This window comes from Marmota marmota, unplaced genomic scaffold, assembly GCF_001458135.2.
Source record: "Marmota marmota marmota unplaced genomic scaffold, marMar, whole genome shotgun sequence".
NCBI classification, from domain to species: domain Eukaryota; kingdom Metazoa; phylum Chordata; class Mammalia; order Rodentia; family Sciuridae; genus Marmota; species Marmota marmota.
In genome coordinates, this window is record NW_025999853.1 from 40,745,754 (window position 1) to 40,765,442 (window position 19,689).

Consider the following 19,689-nt stretch of genomic DNA (forward strand, 5'->3'; position numbering starts at 1 on the left):
CCACAAAAATGTACACATCAAATATTTGTTTGAATGACTGAAATGCAGACAACCGAAAAGTAGTGTGTTCCCGGTGTTTCATCTAAATTGAGAGTAGATATTTACTGGTCCCTGGAGAACTCCAAAGGTAATAAGAGATGCAAAAAGACTTAAGTAAACAATTTGCTTTCTTTTTTTGATGTTCTTATTTATTCTGTCTTCCCTTGCTTTTCCGTACCTTCCTCTCTAGTCCTTCCTTCACCTTTCCCCCTCTTCCTTTCCTTTCCTCTCCTTCCTTTAAATAAGCATTCCCACCAGTTAGTTGTAGATAGAGGCCTCAGGAAGCCTGAATCCCAGAGTGCTACATGGCAGTGTTTTAAGTGACCCCCTTGGCCCACACCAACAGTTGATTTCTTGCCCAAGTTGTCATTAGCAATTGTGAGTGATTTAGAAACACCAGAGTCTAGACCAGCTGGACTTCCAGAGTCTAGCAGTAAATATTAGTCTAGAGATTCATTCTCTAAAGAAAAGTGGGAGACTCTCCAACAGAGGGCACATTCGTACACAAGTAACAAATTATTAATCTCCAATTCTTTGGGAAATTCTGGGATGGGATTATGAAGTGGCCTCTATCACCCTGTGTCCAGTATCCTGTTTCAGAAGATCCCTATTTTAACAAAGTAACAAATTCTAGATTTCATGGTAGAGATCCCTAATTGTATGGCTTTTGAATCTAATCTGCTGTGTTATCTTGGCTAGTTAGGAGCTCAGGGTTCTGTAGGTCATTTGAGGAACACAGACTCTCTTTAATTTCAGTTTTTGCTGCTGATTGAAGGGTAAATCTATTGGATACTCAGTGCCCAACCCCTATCATATTCCATATCTTCCACAGAACCTGAACCTTGTAGGTAAAGGTAAAAAGGAGATTCTCTAAGATGCCAGTAAGTGTAGCTTCAGATAAGCATCGTATCTTTCAGTAGCAGAATATTGAGACTGCATTTTTCAGATCATTGGAGACATCATTCAAGTAAGTTTGTGGCGCTTAAGAATTTATTTATAAAAATAACTGAGCCACTCACAATCTTTCAGACAGTGGAAAAGAGTAGTCATCATTAATTCATCAGAATTGGCTCTAGTACTAAAGCAGTATTTCAGCTACATTCATATAAAATCCCACTGGCCTTTCTCTCTCACTTCTGGGTTCATCGCTGTGAGTTGCCTGCTTCTTATGATTCCTTTGAAGTTTTGCTACAGACTGGATCTGAGACATCTCACCCAGTGGAGACCTGATTTGGGTGACCATTGGATCTCTTTATTTCTCAAAGGTGATTTCCTTAGCTTTCATTCTTCTGATGGGTCACTTAAAAGAATGTTTGTGCTGAGTGGTACATTCTCCTTGTGGAATCTGCTTCACTGAAGTCTTACTATCCAAACAAAACCAGAGCAAAAGCCCAGAAGCCTTTCTAGCAGAATTCTCACACTTGGGAGGACATATGGGGGATGAAGATAGGTTTCAGTCTGGTTTGCAATCAAGCTGAAGAAATCATTTGGCAGAAATATTAAATATGCCACCTGTGAGAAAAAAAGTAAAAATTAATTTAATTTTCATAGTTTGTGTAGTTCAGATGTTCCACATGTAGATGTCTTTTTGAATACCTTATCCAAGATATGGCTTCATTAGTTATAGATTATAAAACTCGATCCATAGCAATGTAGATAATCTAAAATTGCAGATAGGGTAATACTGAAATCATTTACAACACTTAAAGCTAAGTAAGTGAAACGACACATGAAAATGTACCTAATGATACAGGAGAAGCTGTCCGGCTCCCTCACCTCCCCTCCCTTCCCTTCTTGCTGTTATAACTTTTACCTTAGGGAAAATCTCACTGCATCTTACATAGAAGCAAATATGAGCTTAAAGTTCTGGGTCATATAAATAAGTAATTGAATTTTTTGGCTTTAAGTGCCTCTTCTTTAGTTTTCTCTGGCCAAGGGAAGAAAGTAATTTTTCACATCAACTAGGAAACTAATTAGGCATCATAGATGTCATCAGTGTGCCCTGGTATTAACCTAAGAAGAAGCCAAGAATGAGAGAACCAATATTAATTTGTGCAGTTAGTATCTGCCAAGCATTGTGCAAGGCACTTTATACATTTTATTAACTCTGTCAAAACAACTCTATGACATACCACATTATTAACCTTATTTTTTTAAAATAGATGAAGTTACTGTGATTTAAAGAGGTTAATTATCTAAGGTGACACAAATCACATGATGTTATATCTAGGATTAAATCCTGATGGACTTCACAGATCTGATATTTTACCCACAGCAGATTGAAAGAAATTATAGCAGATATAGAAAATAATAAAAGTTTTAAATATAGATGAACATTTTGAAGGCAGCAAATAAGTAATGAAATGCAACCTTATATTTTCTAAACTTAAGATTCTGAATTTGAAATGTTAAGACTCAGTTAATATTCTTTCAGTAATAGGAGTTTTACAAAGAGCATTTAAAAATAAAAGTGGAGTCTTACCATTTAAAATATAGTAATTTAGGCCTAAGTGAATTGTTGAACACCCCCCACACACACACACACACGCAAAATCCCAGAACATCAAATATTTAACATTAAGTACATAAGGAAGTTCTGAATAAGAAGGAAGAAAGTGAGACAAATGAATTAATTATCTACTGAAGTTTAATCATTTGGGCATTTTTATTGATCCAGATTATGGTAAAGCTACTCAGACTAAAGAAGTGAAGCATAATTTTCCTGGAAACCTCCTACCTCTTTTTTTCTTTACCCTGCTAATATCTCAAACATACCCAGAGATGCCTTCACAGATTCCCAGGCACTATCTGCTGCCCAGGTTTCCATAATGATTCAGGAGTTTCAGAATTCAGCTTGCCTCAGAAGACAGGAGAAGAATAAGTAGCCTAGAAAAAGAAACACAGATGTACTCCCAAGTAGAGCCTACTTCTTAGGACAATAAAGATATCTGGAGTGTTCCTATGTGTCATTATTAAAATAAAAGTTCTATAATGAGGATTTTAAAATAGATGAAGTTTAAAAAATAGATTTTAAAATAGGTGAAGAGGTCTACTACCTCTTGCCCTTTGGCAAAGGCTCTTGCCTCTATTAATTCTATGGACATGTCCAAAATGTATGTTGCATTAGTCCATTTTGTTATTATTATTAAATAACCTGACATAGGCTACTTTATAAACATAAATAAAATAGGTTTCTTTACCTCACAGTTTTAGAGGCTATAAATCCAAGATCACTCAGCCCCATTGACTTGGTCTTGGGAGGGACATCATGGGGGATGACACCACAGGAGAAGTGTGTGTGCGCCAGTGAGCAATTGGATCACCAGACTGGGAGGCAGAGAACCATACATGGGTGAAAACTTGCAGTCATGAGTACTTGCTTCAAAAGACCAGCATTCCCCACAAGGACAGCACTCTCAATGACCTCAGGACCTTTCACTAGTTCCACCTCTTAAAAGTCCTATAGCCTCCCACATTGCCATATTGGGGACCCCAAGCTTCCAACACATGAACCTTTGAGGAACAAACCACATCCAAAGAGTAGCATATGGGATTAGACACCATGGATCCTCATGTTCCCCAAAGAAAGAGTCGGCTCTTTTCTGTGCTGTGTATACAGATGTAGGAGAGTATCTTCCCCTTTGAAGTGTTTCAGGAGTTCCTCAATGTCCGTCAGTGTAAGTGTATCCCATAGTGGCAGAGATTGCTTTCATCACTTTCAAATACACTTTCTATATAAAACAGGGTCAAGAAACAGATGCCTAGAGAAGACTTATCTCACAAATCAGGTGAAAATATGATGTCCCAAACATTCTTCTAAAGACATCTAAGCCTCTGTGGAGATAATAATCTGAAAAGTTAACACCCCAGAATAATCAAATCAGCACCATTTACTAGGACATTCAGCAATTCTGGGAGGCCTTCAGGACATTCCTTATGAATCAAGTATGAACACTCATGATAGTAGACAACTTACTCCTAGCCAAGCCTTACAGCCTATAGCAGTCATTTCTACCCCTCATTGCACACTGGAATCACCTACAAAGCATTTAAAATGCTGAGGCTCATCTCAAAGGGGGTTTGTGAGCATGAGATAATATATGTGAAAGCACTTTATAAAACTGTAACTCTTCATAAAAATATAAGGGATAATAAATAAGAATCTTTAATTATTCATCCATCATTCCAGCCTATCTTAATTCCTTTGGTTCCGATATCCAATTTATTTGCTGTTCCTTCCAGCTATAGGTCAGATTTTTCTAATTGGAGATTTTGTTTATGGTTAATAAATATTTACATTAGATTCAAGACTCTGGACTGTGCATTTATTTTCCCTGTCCAGTGGTCACACTTGCCCAAGCTGCAGGGCCGTCTTAGCATCTTTGCTCAATGGATACTCTGGTCAGGCTCACTTTACTTCCACATTGGTTGTTTTAATGAATAATGATCAAGCTGCTGATTATATATATATATATATATATATATATATATATATATATATTCTCCATATCTTTAAATCCATGAATTTTCCCATTGTTTATTTGTTTTTTAATATCATGTCTACCTCCTATAAAAACCTGAGAAGGTTAGTGAGAAATAAAGATGCTTTAGATATTCCAAAGTATAATTTTTTGACAACTTTCAAATAAACTGGCTTTAAGAAACCTGAGTGGTTGGTATAGAACTAGGAGACGCTCTTTTTTAAACTGTAATCATATAGCCAAGTCTGGCACAGGATGCCATGGAGAATTTGTGCCTTGCTATTGAGCCATTAATTCTTCTGACTGACAGTTCCTTTCCAGTCTTGGGAGGTTAAGAATCCTGAGTAGTAAGAATCCATTCTTAGGCTGCCAAGCACTTACTCCTACTCAAGCAGTTTCTCTGCTTCAGCAGAGCCTGATGGAGAATCATTCCATTTTCAGTGTGGATCTAGCCCTGAAAAACCTGACAGTAACTAATTTTAGACTGAGAAGAAATCAAACTTTCCAGAGACTAATGACATAAAATAGGATGATTGGGCAGTAGCCATGTGTAATGTGCCAAATCTTTATAGCCAGCAGGGCAAAGGATTTTTCACTTATGTGGTAAATAGTTCCACTTTCCTTTGGTAGTCCTTACTTAAGTGACAGATTGATTTGACTATTTACCCTTTTTGAATCAAATAAAGACTTAAACTTTGAGTTTCCTGAAAGGTTGCTCTTGATAGAATTAGTCCCTCTTTCCAAAATCTTCACATTAGCACTGACAATGGAAATGAAAGCCTTTAGAGCTTGTGCAGTAGGGACATGGTAGTATCTGAAAGTCTGCCCCAACTCACTATGCTGAGCTTAGAAGGTCAGTGTAAGTATATCCCATAGTGGCAGAGAGTGCTTTCATCACTTTCAAATACACTTCCTATATAAAACATGCTCGAGAAAATTAAGAAATTTTGTAATCTACCTTTTCCTACCTTCTATTTTTAAAAGTTTTAAATTTCTTTAATATTTAACTACATCAAGGCCCTAGGAATTGAAGATAATTTAGTTAATGCTCAACAAAGCATGTTAAATATCTATCAAAACTATGTCAGAGTATCAAATTTAATGCTGAAATCTTTCATATAAATCTTTTCATATAAATCCTAGTATGATTATTTCATATATTACTCTTCTCTTGATAGGAAATTCTACTCCCTGTCTTATCTAGTTGCCGCACTCTATAGTTTACCCTGAACTAAATACAGGGGCAAGGAAAGTCAAGGCTATCTTATAACAAAACTGGAGAACTTATATTGTCAGATAGCAAGATCTATTAAGAAGCTAAAATAATTAAGATGGTTTAGTTCCAGCACAAGAAGGACAAACAGAGCAGAATGTCCACAAATAGATATGTGTATATTTTGTCACCCGATTTATGATACAGGTGACATAGCAATGCAGTAGGAAAAATGGTCTCATCTAAAAATGATGACATGTAAGTTATGTCCATGTAGAGAAGATATACCTTGAGCCTTCCCCACACAATACATAGAAATCAACTCCACATGGATTCCCAATCAAAACAGAAGTTAAATGATAAAGACAGTAGCAAAAGTTTAGGAGACCATCATGGTTTTAAACTAAGCAAAAGTTTCTTAAACACAACTCAAAATATAACTATAATAAACTGAATAATCAAGAGCTGATCTTTGTCAAAAGATGCCAATAAAAGACAGAAATGGTAAGCCATTGAAAGGGAAAATATATTTGCAAACCATATATCCAACAATGACTTATAGCAGAATATGTTTTTTAAATTCTCACAAAGCAATATGCCATATAACTTAATAGAAAACTGGGGAAAATTCTTAGACAATCTCCAAAAGATAATATACAAATGACCAATAAGTATATTTTAAAAAATCACTCAACTACCTGAGTCATCTGGGAAATGCAAACTGAAAAACTACAATGTAATACCGCTAATCACTCAACTGAATGGGTCCAATGGAAAAGCCCGACCATAGCAAAAGGTGGCAACATGTGGAATAATCAGAAATCTCATTTCCTGCTAGAGAGAAGGTTAATTCATATAAATTCTTTTGGAAAACTCTGACAGTATCTTTAGATATGTCCCAGTCATTCCACTCCCACTTACAGCTCCCACAGAAATGCCTACCCATGTTCACCAAAAGACATACTAGCATACCATGGCAAAAATATCCATAATAGCCAAAAAACAGAAAATACCTAAATAGTAGAGTAAATAAATAATGCACAATTGCCCCATGCAATACTATACAGCAATAAGAATAAACTGTCTACAACTACTCGAACAATATGTGCAAATTTCACAAATGTAATATTGAGCCAAAGAAGTCAAACTAAGTAGTTTTTGAACCACCCATATCAGCAGCCTAACCTATTCTAAATCAGGCTAATGGTTGGTTGCTTTGAGTGGAGGCGTGATTTAAAGGAGTACATGGGGTGGCTTCTTTGATGCTGATGTTCTATTTCTAGGTCTGGCAATGGTTACATAGGTATGTTCAGTTTAGGAAAATGTATCAATTTTTAATTTATAATTTATGCATTTTCTGTGTTTGTACACTTTAATTAAAAGTTTTTTATAATGCCATAAGCTAATAAGCAATATTATTATTATTTTTGGTTAAAAAAAAAGACATGTGAAATGGGAGGTCAGATTATTCCAAAGTTAATGAAATTACCAATATGAGCCTGTTGCAGAGAATGGGTTTCAGTCGCCAATCAGGCTGTATAAAACTCAAGTGTGCTATGAGTTTTCACTTGCTTTGACTCTTACAATACAATAATGTTCCTGTTGTCTCCTTTAACAAGCTTGAAAAGTTAGATTTAAGATTAAGTTGATTTGAATCTGAAGATATACTTCAGTCTAAGTATTTGGTAAATACTACATTTTAATAGACAAAAATAAAAGAAATCAGCAATTAAAATTTTATTGGAGTTTTGCTTATCTTAAAAGGGTAAAAATTATTAGAAGCATTATTTGAATTGGATAGCTTTAATAAAAGTATTTTTGACTAATGGTAAGTTGAAAAGCCCCCAACAGGTACTTTTTATCTGCAGGAATATAAGGTAGACAAAGCTGATTTACCATGTATAGTCTTTCTGCTACCCCCAGGAGGTTCTAATCAAGTCTTACACTCATTGAAATTCAGGGCTTAGAAGAGGGAAAACTGATTAACAAAATAAAAAATCCAGAGTGTTTCCCATGCAAACAGTCATCAGCATATCTCATGTAATTATGTAGCCCATAAATCAACACAGCGTGCAAAGGTTTTACTTGTGGAGTAAATATCTTAATGACTAAGATGCCTTTAGCCATGAATAATTTATATATGCCTGATCCATTTTTTTTCAACTGTGCTTCATTTTGGCTGGATGAACTAATCATCTATTTAGGGATGGGCTTTTGATTATTTCTTCCTGGTTTTTCTTTTATTTATTTTTTCTCATTTTGACACACTCCATTTTTTTCCCCTTGCACCTTCTTAACTAAGAGTGTCTCATTCATCCACCCTGTCTGCTTGTATTTATTTTTTTCATGCATCTTGTTAGACATGTTGGAATCAAGCCAGAGCTTTGGACTCAGCCTTCATAATGCTCTCTCTGCATGGAATTGTACGGCAGACAGGGAAGCAGGCTGAGCCCCACAAGGTAGTACGAGCTTTTCAATGTTGTTGTGGGGAAACATTTATTATGAAAAGCAATTGCCAGACAAGGCTAATGATCAATTAAACATTAACATTTGTAGATCCCCTTCTGTGATGCAGAAAGTAACTGCCATGTGGGTAAACGCTGGAAAGCTGTGCTTGCTAAAATAGTTTTGTTGTTTTCCTGGGGCCCATTAAGATAAAGTCAACTGAGAAACATTCAGATTAAATTCTGTCTCATCTAATAAGCTCTTACCCACCATGCCAGCTCACCTTACTCAGTTGTCTCTGCCATTCTTTGATGCTTGGCATACTTATTTGGTAATAAGAACTGCCTTTCTATAAAATTTATAGACAGGGAGCATTAACCACCTTCTGTGGACCTTTCGACACACTTAAGTAATTCTCCTAGAAGCCTTAAAATCATAGCTTAGTAGATAACCCATTATTTCTTATGAGCATTTTTAACCATACTTATTAAAAATTTTACTGGGCAGGGTGGGAGCGGGAAGGATTTCAAACACTATGGATCTTGCAGTTAAAAGGACAAAATATAACTAGAAAGTTCATGAGGTTCAACAGAATATATTTTTATAGTAGAATCCAGAAGTTTTGCACACACACACACACACACACACACACGAGCGCACACACACACTCACTCACAAACCTTCGTGGCATGAGACCCCAAACAAAGAGTTTCTAGAAGGAAGGGATAATAAATTTGAATTTATTCTTGAATACCAATACCCTCAGATGTGTCTGACATGTAGTTGGCACTCAATAAATGTTGAGACAACATTATGAATGACATGAATGACAACATAGCCTGCAGTCTTAGAAAGGCCATTTCTGTGGGGGCTGTGAAGTGGGTGGTCTTCTACTCTGGCGAGAATCTTCTTAAGCTTCTCCAGCCTTCTGGTAGTAATTATGCTGCCTTTGACTCATCTAATGTCTAAAGTGTATGGATCTGGTCCCAGTCACTTATATAAAATGCCATCACACCATAGCCTCATCATGGGGGACCTTCTAGAATCGTCTAATACCTAGCTACTGTTACAAACCTAAGTGAGAGAAAAGATTAGTATCTAGGAAAGATCCCCAGAGAAATATTCAGTGTGTCTTCTCTAGAATCTGTCTTTAAAGCTGACCAACACATCTGCTTGTCCTGTTCTTGGGACACCATCACTGAATTTCTTTCTATTCTTGCCTCAACTTTCATCCAGGAACAACCATTGGAACCACCTTTGCATCCTGGCATAAAAATGTGTTGAGGGCATTAGCCATTATCATTTAGCAATACTATATGTAAAACCCCACCGGGGAGATATTTTTTAGAGTTCCTTGCTAGAAGAATCATTATTTCCACCATTGGAACTAATAGGCTTTCTCCTTCCCCAAAGTGGGAACTACATAATTGATCATGTTTCTTTTATTGTCTTGGTTGCCAGGAAGTCCAGAGTCACTTCTTTTTATTGAAGCAAAATTCATACAGCAAACAATTAACCACTATCAAGCATACGATTCAGTGGCACTTAGTTCATTCACAATATTGGGTAGACATCACCTCTGTCCAGTTTTAAAATGTTTTTATTATCCCAAAAGGAAACCTTATAACCATTAAGTAGTCATTTCCCCTCTCCCCCCAGTCCCTGGCAACTACTAATCTCCTTTCTGTACTTATGGATTCGATTACGATTCAGTCAGTGTGTTTTTCTTTTCCTTTTTTTCTTTTTTAATTTTTTTCTGTAGCTGTAAATGGACATCAGGCCTTTGTTTTATTTATTTTTTTATGTGGTGCTAAGGATTGAACTCAGTGTCTCACACATGCTAGGCAAGTGCTCTACCACTGAGCTCTATAGCCCAACCCCTTAGAATCGTTTTCATAGTTCAGTTGAAGTACCTGTAATTAACCCTTGTGGGTAAGGCATTTATGGGCTCTTCTTCCTCCTGAGTATTTCTTACATTTCATATTTTGCTTAAAGCAAGCAGACTCAATATGTACGTGAAAAGACAAGGGGAGATACAAACGAGTGAGGTTATCTCCTTTTTTAATCCCCAGAGCCACTCTTCTCCCTTCATCCTGATCTACGCCATAATCTACATAGGCTAATAAGAAATCATGGCTGGAGATCAGCTGAAGGGAGGACACTGATGTTGTATTTCCCTTGGCTTCTTCCATGTGGATTCACTGGAATTGGCTGCATCCCTTGACTGAAGGTCCCAGCTCATGTCAGGTAGCCCTTGCCACTTAGTAACTTTCTGAATCCCCATTCAACTAACATGTCTATTCTTGGCTTCTCTAAGCTTACAGGGTTATGGTGCTCTATGGTTTCTGGGCCCAGAGAACTCTACTATTTCTTGTGGTTTCCCTATAACCTTTCTACTCCTTTCTAAATAATTCACTTATTAAATTCACCTCAAATTATCTTCATTTGAGTATGTTGTCTATTTCTTGCCTAGATCCCGACTTAAACAAGCATTCTCCATCCCAGGGTTGTGTTCAGCTGTTGGTCCACATGACTTGCTTAGAACCCTCTGCAGCTAACCCAGCTCAGTGGATTCTCCTGAGGTCAAGCAATGCCCTCTCCCAGCCCTCCAGTGCCTGCACATCTCTTCATGTTTTTAAGGTGCAGGTCCTCTGTGCCAATCCCTGAATGATGCCAGTCTCTTTTAAAGGGTTAATGATCCTGACTATGTATTTACTTATCTATCAGATGTTTTAGTGTCCCCCTATATAGGATGAATGACTAATCAGTTCATTTTTCATCTGGAATAAGGTAGGGATACCTTTTCTTCAAAGCTCTGTGCACTAATGCTTGAGCTATCCAATAAATTCAGGTAGTTCACAGTCTGATGTTATGAAGAATTGGAGGGAGTTCTTTGTGCAGAGTTGTTAGAAGTTAGACAAGATTTTTAAAAAATATCCCTCCACATCACCAATGACATCAAAGTATGTATTGCACCCTGTTACAAGAGCAGTCATTGAAAGTTTGAGCATGGAATTAACATGATCCCAAATACTCTGAGAACTGTGTCAAACAAAAGAACATGACTTAAATTTCTGTGTCAGTATTATTAACATAGTGACTTGAATAACATAATAGGTGTTCATTCCTTAACTCATTGCATTAACAAATATTAACAAATATCACTGGGCACCTATTATGTATATACCTGCTGTTTAGATGTTCTGGAGCATCACGGTCTGGAGCAGTACATACACAATTCCTGCTGCATAAGCTTATATTTTTAATCAAGGAGCAATTAATCAACAGCTAGTTACAGAATTAATTGGCAAATTGCATGTATTATGAGTGCTGTAAAGGAAAAGTACAGGTTTTATGAAAGTTTATAATAGGCAGATTGGTGTGGTTTTCACTTCAAGGCAGGAATCCCTGAGGATGTGATCTTTGAGCAGAACAGTGGTAATAAAGCATGTGAAGGAGGACATAGGTAAAGATTTAGAACATTTTGGGTAGAAGAATAGTATATATAAGGGAATTGAGGCAAGAGTGCCCATGGCATTCGTGTGTGTGTGTGTGTGTGTGTGTATCTGTGACTATGGATTGAACCCAGGGTTGTTCAACCACTGAGGTACATCCCCAGACTTTTTAATTTTTTATTTTGAGAAAGGGTCTCGCTAAGTGTCCCAGGATGACCTTGAGTTTGCAATCCTCCTATCTCAGCCTCCCAAGTAGCGGGAATTACATGCATATGCCCCCACACCTGGCTTATAGAATTTTTGAAGAATCAAAAGAGGAGTAGGGACCTGGAGCTGAGAGGACAACAGCAGAATGGAGGAAAACAAAACTGATAGGATAAGCAGAAACAAGAGCATGAAGGTCCTCATCAACTTTCACCCTGTTACCTGGACAGCTGTTGAAAGGTTCTAAGCATGGCATTAACATGGTGGAATAGTCACTTTTAAAACACCACCCTGGACTGGGGAAGGTAGAGGGCATGAAAGGATGTCGAGATATAAGATGATGGTCACTTGGGCTAAAATAATGATCCTGGAGTTGGAAAGAAAAAAATGAAAAAGGAAGTAGTCAGGAAGTAGAATCAAGAGGAATGCATGAGGATGAAAGAGAAGATGGAGTTGGGAATAGCTCCTAAGTTTCTGGTTTATGTGATGTGGCCATTAACACAGAAGGGAACTGGGAGAAGCAGCAATGGAATGGGTGAACTCACCCTTCAGATTTGGACGTAGGTCTGTCCTGCCTGTCAGACAGAAAAATTGTTCCAGTGGCAGTGGAAGTTCAGAGGAAGACATGTGCTGGACACATAAACTCAACCACAATCATGATAGTGAGCGGAACTGCAGGCTACTAAGGAAAGTCCTTACATGAGATACACACCCTCCCCTCCTCACCATGTTTTTCTGAATAAATTAAAACCTCTTTATGATATAATCTTGTTAGAAAGTTGTAGTATCCTGGAAGCTCCTGAATGTGAAAGCTTTATATTATATGCTATATATAAAGTTTTGGGGGAGCTAGGATTGTGGCTCAGTGGTAGATGCTTGCCTCGCAAGTGTGAGGCACTGGGTTCGATCCTCAGCACCACATAAAAATAAATAAACATAAAATAAATAAACAAAATATCATGTCCATCTACAATGAAAAAAAAATTATAAAAAATAAAAAGATTCGGGACCATCCTTCAAATCAGTCTTTAAAGGATGTTATTGCAGTCATCAAAATTTTAAAAATTTTAAGTTTATTTTCTTGCTTTCTTCATACACATCAATTGTCTAAAATTACTTTTCTATCTAGCAATTCACCTCTTCTCTTTATTAGCAGAATTTGGGGTTTCCCATTCTAGCAACTGTGTATTTATGCAGGTGATTCGCCTTCCTTAATTTTCTCTGTCTGGCCTGTCATCACCACTGTTTCTCTGTGGACTCACTGAGTCAGGTACCTCCTTATCTTACAAATGAAGAAATGAGGGAAAAGGAGATGATGTCTTGGGCCACGTGACAAGCCCGTGGTAGAGGAGGGCCTCCCTCCAGCCCTCTGGTCCTGAGCCACACTGCCTCTTCCCTCAATCATGACTTCAAATTTTTCTCATCTCAGAATTTTGAAGTTTTCTACTTTAAAATTTAAGAGACTCATGAATCGCACATTTGCTTCCCCCACCTGGAAGTAGTGCACTCATTCCTTTAAAGCCTAAATGGGAAAATTACTACTAGAAAAGAGACTGTTGTTTGGGGCATGTCAGGCAGCTGTGGGTGCACTTCCCTCCCCTCTCATTCAACAGTGCAAAGGTCTGGTTCCTTTTTTAATTATTTGTTCTAATTGGTTATACATGACAGTAGAATGTATTTTGACTTGTTATACACAAATGGAGCACAACTTTTCATTTCTCTGGTTGTACACAATACAGAGTCACACCATTCATAGAATCAAACTCAAACTATCACTATTTGCTGACGATGTACATATACCTAGGGTAATAATGTGCGTCTCATTCCATCATCCTTCCCACTTCCATAACCACTCCCCTTCTCTCACTCCCCTCTACCCAATCCAAAGTTCCACCATTCTTCCCTTGCCCCCCTTTTTATGGATCAGCATCCACATAGCAGAGAAAACATCGGGCCTTTGGTTTTGGAGGATTGGCTTATTTTACTTAGCATGATTTTGTCTATTTCCATCCATTTATCTGCAAATGCCATAATTTAATTCTTCTTTAAGGCTGAGTAATATTCCATTGTTTATATATACCACAGTTTCTTTATCCATTCATCTATTGAAGGATGCCTAGGTTGGTTTCACAGTTTAACTATTGTGAATTGAGCTTCAATAAACATTAATGTGGCTGTGTCACTGTACTATGCTGATTTTAAGTTCTATGGGTATAGACCGAGGAGTGGGATAGCTGGGTCAAATGGTGGTTCCATTCCATATTTCCTAAGAAATCTTCATACTGCTTTCCAAAGTGGTTGCACCAATTTGCAGTCCCACCAGCAATGCATGAGTGTACCTTTCCCCCCCACAACCTCACCAACATTTATTATTGCTTGTCTTCTTGATAATTGCCATTCTGACTGGAGATGAAATCTTAGAGTAGTTTTGATATGCATTTCTGTAATTGCTAGAGATTTTGAAATCCTAGCCAGAGCAATTAGACAGGCAAAAGAAATTAAATGGATACAAATAGAAAAAGAAGAACTCAAACTATCACTATTTGCTGACAATATGATTCTGTGTTTAGAGGATCCAAAAAATTCCACCAGAAAACTTCTAGAACTAATAAGTGAATTCAGCAAAGTAGCAAGATATAAAATCAACACCCATAGATCAAATACATTTCTAGACATCAGTGATGAATCCTCTGAAAGAAAAATTAGGAAAACTACCCCATTCACAATAGCCTCAAAAAAATAAAAAAATAAAAATACTTGGGAATCAAACTAACAAAAGAGGTGAAAGATCTACAATAAAAACTACATGGGGCTGGGGATGTGGCTCAAGCAGTAGCGCGCTCGCCTGGCATGTGTGCGGCCCGGGTTCGATCCTCAGCACCACATACAAAGAAAGATGTTGTGTCCGCCGAGAACTAAAATAAATAAATATTTTTAAAAAAAAACTACAGAACGCTAAAGAAAGAAATTAAAGAAGACCTTAGAAGATGGGAAGATCTCTCATGTTCTTGGATAGGTAGAATTATTATTGTCAAAACGGCCATACTACCAAAAGTGTTACACAGATTTAATGCAATTCGGGTTCCCTATTCCTCAGCTTCCTGATATCCCTGTTCCTGAGATTTCTTTCCAAAAGAAAAATTTTAATATTAATTCTTCACTGTAATTGGAACATGAGAACCATACGAGAATATAAGTTTCCATACTTAGATACAACAGGGAAAAGAAGAAGAAGAATTTTAGAATTTATATTTAAACAATTTTTGATTATCCTAATAACTTCTTTTGAAATTCTGATATTTCATTATGATACAGGATGAATTTCTTATTATAATATTTGGGACCACTAGGGTCATAGATTTGGGATTGATTTTTAGATTTACATATACAAAATGAGGTATATTAGGGATAGGACCCACGTATAACATGAAATTCATTTATATTTCATATATACTTTATATACATAGCTCGAAGGTATTGTGACAGATAGGAGGAGCCAACATCTTAGTCTACCAAGGGTGCTTTTTTAAAGATGAAGAAATTAAGTTATAAGTAACATGGAAACTTTATTATTCTCCTCTGTTAAGCAAAATAAATTTATCTTCAGACATGAAAAGACCATAAGAAAAAGCATAAGTGATTGTCATCCCACAGACCTGCCTATTAAAATCCAATAAGACTATAGGGAATTATTTGAAAAATAAAAGCTGCTTATCTTTAAGTTCTAAAAAGATGATATGGTCCCTGCTAAGTCAGAGTGTTGAATGGGATTTGACCAGAGCAGAAAGAACATTCACTAGAGAGCATGCTCAAGGAACAAGACAGCCAACTTCGGGGTGGAACTAGAGGCATCGATTGTGTGTGGCTGGCTCAGCTGCTGCTATCTTTGCTGTTAGAATGAGGGGTGGGCAGAATGAACCACCCTACTGATGGAAGTAGGCTACAGGTATCGACCAGAATTCTCTGCTGTGGTTGGAGGGAGGGACATTTGAGATATATAAGGTACAAACCACTGCTGCATACAGCATGGGAACCATTCATTATAATCTCCAAGGTGAAAGTAAAGGGGAATCTGGGTAGCATCATGACCAAGTGAATGTCTGAACAGAAACAATCCTGGAAATGAAAGAGAAGGGGAAAGAAAAGCAGGATATTGTTAATTGCCCTTGGCTAATGTCTGTGAGACCAGGGGAATTAATACAGCAAGAAGAGCAAAACTAAAGAGTAGCAGCCCCCCGAGAGTTAGGAGCGTGGGCAAATTAACCATGGGCTCTGGGGTAAATAGCCATCACACCTGAGAACCAAAAAAGCACCCTTGGTAGCCTAAGACCGCTGGCTCCTCCTGTCATTAATGAAACTGCCCTGCAATTGACAGCAAGAGATACAAGACCTAATGTTCTCTTCACCTTTTCTCAGGACCAAGTTTTTTGGTTATTAATGATCATTTAGGAAACATGGTATCTATAAGAATTCTGAGCATAGGAATATGCATGTTGTTGGAATGGATGTTCTCATTCTACCTTATTTAAGAAATATCTTCTTTCATTTCAAAATGAAGATGGCTCTCTCACATGACCCTTTAGCTTTATGAATCAGTGCAAATCTCTAGGCTTCAGCCATAGAGGCACTGGTTTCTCAATTCGCTATCCCTGACTGGTGTCTTGATGATGAAGATACACTTATGGAACAACTAAACTAATTAATAAGTTTCAAACACCAGAGCAGCAGAAAATCAGAAAAATATTACAGACTAGCATGTAGTTTTGAAAAAGGAGATGACCCAAACGTTGGAGGTAATAATATCTCAATAATAATAATCTTTTATATGCATAGCAAAGTGTTCAAGTGTATTTTGATGAAATTGTAATAAACACCATGGAAAAGTACTGTTTATAGGTAAGTAGTCAGGCTTAGAAAATTTTAGCCACTTGTCTAAGGAATCATGACCCAAATATTGTGAAAATAAGAATTAAATGCAGGTGTTTAGCTTCAGGTCCAGAGCTCTGTCCCATATGACACCTGCCTCTTCCAAGCTTTAAGTGACATCAAAGTGTTCTCGTTGTTCACACATTAATGCAACACCTACTCACTGCAAACCTATGTGTTAATCATTATATCAGGCACTGCAAATGCTGTGATTGACAGGATATAGTATCTGTCTTCAAAACAAGCCTACAATCTGGCAAAGGACAGAGGCAAATCCAAGCTGGTCATGATGAAAGAGTGAGGTGTAAGCTACACAGAAGGAATAGAGCAGGTTGCAGGAGCACATCTTACCAATCATGAGTTAGAGAGGCATCCTACAGGAATTGATGTTTATACTGAGTCCCCAAGGGTAAGTAGGAGTTGAAGAGTGTTCCAAGCCAAAACTGAAGCATATGAAGTCACTCCTAAAAGGGAGGTGATTCTAAGACAGGCTCAGGACAGGGAAAGACCTGAAGGTTTATATATGCCACTTAGGTTACCTATTCCTGCTATTTGACAAATTAGAGACATCATCCATCCATCCATTCATTCATTAATCCATCAATGCATCATCCATCCACCTATCATCCATTCTTCTATCTCTCTGCCTTCCTCCTTTTCTTCCTTTCTTCTTTTTTCATCCATCCTTTCTCCATCAGCCTCCATATACCCATCCATCAGCCTCCATATACCCATCCATCATCCATCCATCCACCCTTCCTTCCATCCATCCATTTTTTCACAGTAGGTGCTAGATAATTATTGAATGAATTAATTTTTAAAATGTTTATTGAGAGACATTTATGTGTCTGGCACTGTGCCAAGCAATGTGGAGGACATAAAGATACAAGAGGCATTATCTTAGTTGGCAAGATGCTTAGAAGCTAATTGAAGAGATTTACACATGCACATATCGCTATAATGGAACCCTGATGGATTGGGGGCCCCAATAAATGTCCTCAGGTCTTATAGATTGTGGAGACATTATTTGAAGAAAACCTAAGTTTCAGTGATAAAATTAACAAGCTGACATCAGACTAAATATTCTCTTTTTTTTTCTGTTTGCTTATTTGTTTTATCTTATTTATTTGTTTGTTTGTTTTCCTATAATTTGCTCTTTGACAGATTCTGTGGCAACAGCATCGGGGCCATTACTAGTTGAAGTTGCCAAAACTCCTGGTGCCAGCCTTGGGGTTGCCCTAACTACCTCGATGTGCTGTAACAAACAGGTCATTGTCATAGACAAAATCAAATCTGCAAGCATTGCAGACAGGTGAGTGTCACAGAAAGCGCCTACCTTTAAAATTGCATGCGTATTTAAAAAATTATGCATATATACACACACACCACACATACACACTTACATAACACAGATACACAGTAAAAAAAAAAAACAGCTCTCTTGCCAGTTTATACAAGTTTAAGGTAAGAAAACAAGTCAATATGTGGGACTTAAAAATTTACCTACACTATTGATCACCCTGGAATGTAATGTGATTTTATTCAATGGTTGGAGTACTCTTTATCAATTAAAAAAAAAAAGTCAAGCAAACAAGCAAATTGTCTTACTGTGGAGCAGCTGACCTGGTCTTCATTAAGTCCAGTAGAGAGAAGTCAAATGTTTTCCTGAGTTGTTATCAGTTCAATCCTGCTACCATAAAATTGTATTCCTTTTGTTCTTACGTAAATAATATTTTAAAAAGAATATCGTCTTTAAAGACAAGTCTGAGGGGCTGGGGCTGGGGCTCAGTGGTAGAGTGCTTGCTTAGCATGTGTGAGGCGCTGGGATCAATCTTCAGCACCACATAAAAAATAAATAAAGAAAATGTGTCCAACTACAACTAATAAAATATTTTAAAAAGACAAGTCTGAGGCTACCATAGTAAATTAATCTTGGGTTTCACAACTTTCCAAAGTCTCTTAAAACATCATTCATTCCAGCGTCATAATAAAAATCGTACTTATTTTCCTAATTAACATTTTAGACTTGTAAGGTAAAAAGGGAAGGGGAAAAAAAAGATTGTCTTCCCACTTAATGAATTATTTTACAGCTCCTGAAAAGAAAGTCCTCATCTCTTGTAGTGGAAGCACTTCAAGTAAATCAACATGGAATATATGTTAGATGGAAGGGATGGCTTGAAATCTGGAGAAGTACACTACTCACACCAGTCTCCCCTGTGTTTCCAGCCCTCTTCTCCTCGTGGCTCCACAGGGATCCGCAGCCACCCCCACTGGTGGTCAGTCTACAGCTCCACTGTAGTCTTACCCTAACGTGCAGTTCTTTAACAGTGGCAGCCATTGATCCAGGGGTGTTCTCCAGTCCAATGGTGTAGGATGCTTTAATCGTCTCCCTCTGTTTTTTCCCATTCCACAGGGGGTAACCAGTTTAAGGAGCTGTCCACTTGACTGGTACGTCGGGATGCTGACTGCTGTGTTTGCTTTTCTCCACTCATCCAGTAGCCAGCCCCTTGAATTCAGCAAGATGTAGCAGCTAGCCCCACCCCCAGCTTTCCCCTTGACTCACCACACAGGCCTGGTTTTATTACTCACTTGATTCCTGAATAATTTCCATTGCCATCAAGAGCTTTTGTACTAATAAATGTTTAACTCCAGAATAACAAAATAAAGCAGAATAATAAAGACCTGGTGCTCTGAGAGCTTATATGAAGGAATTCTGAGGAAGTAGTAACCGAATCTCCTCAAGTTATTCTCATTCACATATTAAAAAAAAAAAAGACCCTATTCCAATTCTAGGAGTCATGTCTCTAGATTCTGAATAGTAGCCAACTCAGAGTTATAGATAGAAACTCGTAGGAGGAAGAAACACAGAAAAAGTCAAGGGGGAAATTCTCCCTGTGCTACACTGTCCTCTTGCTCACTTCACAAC

At 37.6% G+C, this 19,689-nt stretch overlaps 1 protein-coding gene and 1 long non-coding RNA gene across 16 annotated transcripts in view; one reads left to right on the top strand and one right to left on the bottom strand.

Annotated features, from left to right (window-relative positions):
• Grip1 (glutamate receptor interacting protein 1) overlaps positions 1-19,689 on the top strand; it is a 383,234-nt gene that overhangs the window by 275,532 nt on the left and 88,013 nt on the right. For all 15 annotated transcript variants that reach the window (XM_048805484.1, XM_048805527.1, XM_048805545.1 and 12 more), the window contains one exon: positions 17,928-18,075. In XM_048805484.1, the coding sequence (XP_048661441.1) occupies positions 17,928-18,075 (148 nt within the window). The remainder of the gene's footprint in view (positions 1-17,927; positions 18,076-19,689) is intronic.
• LOC125617502 lies at positions 1,012-19,278 on the bottom strand. The gene is made up of 2 exons (XR_007348551.1): positions 19,069-19,278; positions 1,012-1,551 (listed from the first exon to the last, which is right to left on the bottom strand). It is a non-coding gene; the product is annotated as an uncharacterized LOC125617502 (long non-coding RNA).